Source organism: Bos grunniens, chromosome 4, assembly GCF_055505025.1.
Source record: "Bos grunniens cultivar Pamir isolate PY7600 chromosome 4, Bosgru_T2T1.0, whole genome shotgun sequence".
Taxonomy (NCBI): domain Eukaryota; kingdom Metazoa; phylum Chordata; class Mammalia; order Artiodactyla; family Bovidae; genus Bos; species Bos grunniens.
In genome coordinates this window covers 12,830,187-12,836,506 of record NC_141168.1, presented here as the reverse complement: position 1 = coordinate 12,836,506, position 6,320 = coordinate 12,830,187, and the positions used below count along the sequence as shown (strand labels likewise).

General features: G+C 38.9%; 1 protein-coding gene across 1 annotated transcript; it reads left to right on the top strand.

Moving 5' to 3' along the window:
- The first annotated feature begins 590 nt into the window (after positions 1 to 590).
- On the top strand, positions 591 to 6,077 carry LOC147373556 (olfactory receptor 2A2-like). The gene is made up of 2 exons (XM_086398280.1): positions 591 to 825; positions 5,146 to 6,077. The coding sequence occupies exons 1-2, from the start codon at positions 591 to 593 to the stop codon at positions 6,075 to 6,077; spliced, it is 1,167 nt and encodes a 388-aa protein (XP_086254406.1).
- Positions 6,078 to 6,320: the final 243 nt, after the last annotated feature.

Below are 6,320 nucleotides of genomic sequence, written 5' to 3'. Positions count from 1 at the left end.
TCCCCAGCATCATGGTCTTTTTCAATGAGTCAGATCTTCACATTAGGTGGCCAAAGTATAGGAATTTCAGCTGTGTCTAAGAATTTCTCAGTAGAGATGTTGCTATCTCCATTTTATGTAATATAGGTATGTATAGGTATGGTCTTTCACTGTAGCAAAAATCAATGTCACAAACTTAATACCATTTACACAGAACCCCCCCGCCCCCAAAAGCAATCACATTTACGGAAATGAAGAAACTGTAATTTTGTCTCTGTTTCATTTGCCAGTAATCAGATCCTAACTAAGAACTTTTCTAACAAAATAGAAGCCATGTGTTGGTCAATTGAAGGTGGCAATAGAAGATATTAGAAATATGCATTTTTGAATTAAAATGAAAATCATCCATTTAACAAACATTTCCTGAGCTTGCTTCACCTAGAATCATATTAGTTATTATGAGACATAAAAATGTACATGACATATTCAGTTCAATTCAGTCACTCAATTGTGTCTGACTCTCTACAACCCCATGGACTGCAGCACACCAGGCTTCCCTGTCCATCACCAACTCCCAGAGCTTACTCAAACTCATGTGCATTGAGTCGGTGATGCCATCCAACCATCTCATCCTCTGTCGTCCCCTTCTCCTCCTGCCCCCAATCCCTCCCAGCATCAGAGTCTTTTCCAATGAGTCAACTCTTCGCATGAGGTGGCCCAAGTACTGGAGTTTCAGCTTTAGCATCATTCCTTCCAAAGAAATCCCAGGGCTGATCTCCTTCAGAATGGACTGGTTGGATCTCCTTGCAGTCCAAGGGACTCTCAAGAGTCTTCTCCAACACCACAGTTCAAAAGCATCAATTCTTCAGAGGTCAGCTTTCTTTATAGTCCAGCTCTCACATCCGTACATGACTACTGGAAAAACCATAGCCTTGACTAGATGGACATTTGTTGACAAAGTAATGTCTCTGCTTTTTAATATGCTATCTAGCTTATTAAACTAGTCAAACTAGTTATAACTAGTCATTAAACTGGTCATAACTTTCCTTCCAAGGAGTAAGCGTCTTTTAATTTCATGGCTGCAATCACCAACTGCAGTGATTTTGGAGCCCCCCAAAATAAAGTCAGCCACTGTTTCCACTGTTTCCCCATCTATTTGCCATGAAGTGATGGGGTTGAAGATATAACTCCTTTAACTTTCACTGTTGACAAAGCCTACACATTTAACAGGTGCCTGAGGAGTCTCCTCATATGAATCTACTCAAATCTCAACAGTAGAAAATAACCCTTTTATATGTCGTCTGAATACTAGCCTTAAAATGGGGTTAGAGACTGAATGACTAAATTCATCCTATACTTATAAGCATTAAAAAAAATGTGTGAACTAAAATAATATCCACCATTTTAAGAGACAACTCATAATTACTTGGAGGGAATATATTGTCTTCTCTATTGACTTTTACTGTAAGCCATGTGTGATAAAATGCCATTATATTTTTGCAACATTTTAACAAGGTATGGTATTAATTGTATGAAAGTAATGTTAACTCCAAAAAATAACGTTAACCCCAAAATCACTGCGAATGGTGACTGCAACCGTGAAATCAGAAGACGATTACTTCTTGGCAGGAAAGCAATGACAAACCTAGACAGTGTGTTGAAAAACAGAGACATTACTCTGCTAACAAAGCTGTATCGTTAGGCTGTGGTATTACCAATGGTCACTGACCACTGTGAGAGCTGCACTGTGAAGAAGGCAGACCACCAAAGAATTGATGCCTTCGAACTGTGGTGCTGGAGAACTCCTGAAAGTCCCTTAAGACAGCAAGGATATCAAACCAGTCAATCTTAAGGGAGATCAACCCTAAATATTCACTGGAAGGACTGATGCTGAAGGTGAAGCTCCAGTATTTTGGTCATCTGATGGGAACAGACAATCTTTGGAAAAGTCCCTGATGCTGGGAAAGATTGAGGGCAGAAAGGAAGAGGGCGTCAGAGAATGAGATGGCTGGACGGCATCACCGATAAAGTGAACATGAACTTGGGAGATGGTGAGGGACAGGGAGGCCTGGCGTGCTGCAGTTCATGGGGTTGCAAAGAGTCAGACATGACTGAGTGACTGAGCAACAACAACTTGTAATTATTTAACGTGTATAAGCAAAAATCTTTCTTTTACTGTAATGAATCAAATAATTACAGTTGCCATCACATAGGAGAAACAGGAATCTCTCTCAAGTTAGAAACTGGAATTGAGAAGAAAACACTAGGTTAGATACAACATGAGAAATCTGTGTTTCTTGTTCTTAATATAGATGTAAAGCTATCCAGGACGGAAATATGAAGAGTGGTATCAGGGCGGTTTGTTTCATGTGGAACCTGGAGAGTAAAAACACGAATGAAAGTGTTATAATTTATGAACTTAATTAGGAGTTAAAATATTAAAACATTTTTATTCAAGGAAACAGTATGCAGCCATTCAAAGTATGTTACAGAGAAATATTTAGACATGGAAAATCATTCCTGATGTTTATAAGTGAAAGAAATAGGTAACTAACAACACTGACACATATATATATACGTATACATATAAATGGATGTACAGTAAAATGGTGTGACTATGTATACAGAACATTAACAATGATCATCTATGGTTGTATGTTTTAGAGTACTACCTCTTCAGTCTTTTAAATACAGTTTCACGATGTTTTCCTAAGAAGCTTTTGAAACAATGTCAAAAACTCATGCAAGGTAGGTACGACATTATTCACACCAGGAACCACACTCTTAATATGTTCAAAAATCTGTGGTTTTTTTGAATAGAAATAAAAGCAAGAAAATAGTATAAACATTGTCATTAACAGGCTACTAGTTACAAATACAGGGCTTACCAGGTGGTGCTAGTGGTAAAGAACCAGCTTGCCAATGCAGGAAATATAAGAGACTCAGGGTCAATACCTGGGTGGGGAAAATCCCCTGGAGGAGGGCATGGCAACCCACTCCAGTATTATTGCCTGGAGAATCACACAGACAGGGGAACCTTGTGGGCTACAATCCATAGGATCACAAAAAACATGACTAAAGTAACTTAGCACACATGCAGTTACAAATATATATATTAACTTAAAAAAGTACTGAATAATATCAAGACCATTTTCTTCAAAACTATTATTCAATTTAGTGAAATTGATTTGAGAGCATAAGGGAAGACAGGTAAGATATATTTTCAAAGTAATTAAAAGAATCAGTTATTCCCTATAACAATTTGTGCACATTCCCAAATTAAATGTTGATTCTTTTCAATGAGGACATAAAAATCTGGCAAATATCATGATAAAAGTAAAAATTATTAAAATTCAGATACTGCTTTATATGATTTGTTTTTACTAAAAGTAATCAGATCTCTTTGGAGAAATGACTGTGTCCATGGCTGAAGTGGAAAATGTAATAAAACAGCTTGAAACATCTTATCAGAAGTAAGAAAGTACTCAAAAATTATGGGAACACATTAAAATGCCAAAGGAGTGAACTTTGAGGTTCATATCTAGAACAGTTAAGGATGTAATGATAAATAAATAGTTGTAATCCATTGATAAAAAAAATCATGAGTCCATATTGACAGACAAAACAGAGAGAGAGAAGAGACAGATACAGATGCACTTGTTGTTGTTCAGTTGCTCAGTCATGTCAGACTCATTGTGACTCCAGGGATTGCAGCACACCAGACTTCCCTGTCCTTCACCACCTCCCGGAGCTTACTCAAACTCATGTCCATTGAGTCAGTGATGCCATCCAATCATCTCTTCCTCTGTTGTCCCCTTCTCCTCCTGCCTTCAATCTTTGCTAGCATCAGGGTCTCTCTGATGAGTTAGCTCTTCACATCAGGAGGCCAAAGTATTGAAGCTTCAGGTTCAACATCAGTCCTTCCAATGAATATTCAGACTTATTTCCGTTAGGAGTGACTGGTTTGATCTCCTTGCTGTCCAAGGGACTCTCAAGAGTGTTCTCCAGCACCACAGTTCAAAAGCATCAGTTCTTCAGTGCTCAGCCTTCTTTATGGTTCAACTCTCACATCCATACATGACTACTGGAAAAACCATAGCTTTGACAACGTGAACCTTTGTTGGCAAAGTAATGCCTCTGCTTTTTAATATGCTGTCTAGGTTTGTCATAGCTTTTCTTCCAAGGAGCAAGTGACTCATAGAGACAGATAGATAGATATAGGACTTTTCCATATACTAAACTTGACAACCCATATATATAAAAGCAATGAATGAGTTGGAATGCCACATTTTGTAAACATCATTACTAATAATTGAATCAGGCAAGTAATCGATAGATGCTCAAATGTGTTGCTGAAAGCTTTATGAGGAACAGAATATTTACATATTAATTTTAATGGATGCTCCATTAAATTACATTAGGGGAAAAAAAGAATGATTTTATAATGGAGATGGTTGTGATGAATCATCTTTACCAAGTGATCTGAGTTAGTGTCACCAACAATGGGACAAGTTAATATCATGCACCTACTCAGGGATGTTTTTCCTGAAGAGGGTGAATAATCTGAATCAAAAATGGGGAATTTTGTATCATTCCATTTGAGGAACACTCTACTAAAGAAGTACTCTTATTCCCTTAAAATATATCAGTGTCATGAAACCCAAAGAAAGATTGAGTATTCCAAATGAAGGAAAACTAAAGAGTGGGAGGACTAGCGAGAGAAAACTATGAATTAAAAAATCATGTTAATATGAAATTGCCTGATTTTAATAATTGTATTGTGGTTAAGTTAAATAAGTATCTTTGCTCTTGGAGAAATAAATGAGGAATTTAAGGTAAATATGCATCATGTCTCCAATGTAAACTGAAGGGGTTCAGAAAGAAAGAATATGTTATATATGGAGAGAAAAAGAGAATAAAAAGGCAAATATAAAAGAAATATTAAAATTCATTGTATCTGGGTTTTTGTATATGGGAGTTCCTTGTACAGTTCTTAACGCTTTTCTATCTTTAAATATGTCTCATATTCATCGATTTTGAGGCGTACGTAGGACAAGGACTCAACCTTTGTCTGAGCTCATTTTGAGATGAGTAACTCCAATTTCCTTGATCCTCCACCTCTAACTCCTCTTATCACATTTCATTCCTTGACAAGCTGTCATTAAGGAATGGAAAGTAACCAGTCATGGGTCACAGAATTCATCTTGGTAGGCTTCCATCTCAGCGCAAAGATGGAAAAGCTTCTCTTCTGGATCTTCTCCCTGTTTTACATCTTCAGTCTGCTGGCAAATGGCATGATCTTGGGACTCATCTGTCTGGACCTGAGACTGCACACCCCCATGTACTTCTTCCTCTCACATCTGGCCATCATCGACATGTCCTATGCTTCCAACAATGTCCCCAAGATGATGGCAAACTTAGCAAACAAGAATAGAACCATCTCCTTTGTCCCATGCATACTGCAGACTTTTTTGTATTTGGGGTTTGCTGCTACGGAGTGCCTGATTTTGATGGTGATGTCCTACGATAGGTTTGTGGCAATCTGTCATCCCCTCCAGTACACTGTCATCATGAACTGGAGAGCTTGCAGGGTCCTGGCTACCACTTCCTGGGCATGTGGATTTATTCTGGCTCTGGCCCATGCAGTTCTCCTCCTAAGATTGCCCTTCTGTGGGCCTTGGGAAGTGAACCACCTCTTTTGTGAAATTCTGTCTGTCCTCAAGCTGGCCTGTGTTGACACATGGATCTACCAAGTGGTCCTCCTTGCTGCTTCTATATTTGTCTTAGTTGGGCCCCTGTGCTTAATGCTAGTCTCTTACATACGTATCCTCTGCGCTGTCCTGAAGATCCAGTCAAAGGAGGGCCGCAGAAAGGCTTTCTCCATCTGCTCCTCCCACCTCTGTGTGGTTGGACTCTTCTTTGGCATAGCCATGTTGGTTTATATGGTGCCAGACTCCAATCAACGAGAAGAGGAGGAGAAAATACTGTCCCTGTTTCACAGTCTCTTTAATCCATTCCTGAACCCTCTCATTTACAGCCTGAGGAATGCTCAGGTGAAGGGTGCGTTGTACAGAGCTCTGCAAAAGAGGTCCGTGTGAGGGGTACATACAGTGTTGTTTGGGGATTTTCTTTTAAAATGTGTGGCTTGCTGAAAGAAAAACTCAGAAAAATTTCCCGATGAGAAATTTGATATGAATATGGTAATTGTCCAAATTCTATAAGGCAAAGACTCTTGGAAATGAGCATCTTTTGTCCCTTTGTCTTTCAGTTCAGTTCAGTTGCTCAGTCGTGTCCGACTCTCTGCGACCCCATGAATCGCAGCATGCCAGGCTTCCCTGTCC

Bases quoted from the DNA above. Each gene is read 5' to 3' on its own strand.
- LOC147373556 (XM_086398280.1), top strand. From the start codon at position 591: ATGCCATCCAACCATCTCATCCTCTGTCGTCCCCTTCTCCTCCTGCCC. The intron at 826-5,145 runs GTTCAAAAGCAT...GCTGTCATTAAG, and splicing joins GAGTCTTCTCCAACACCACA to GAATGGAAAGTAACCAGTCA.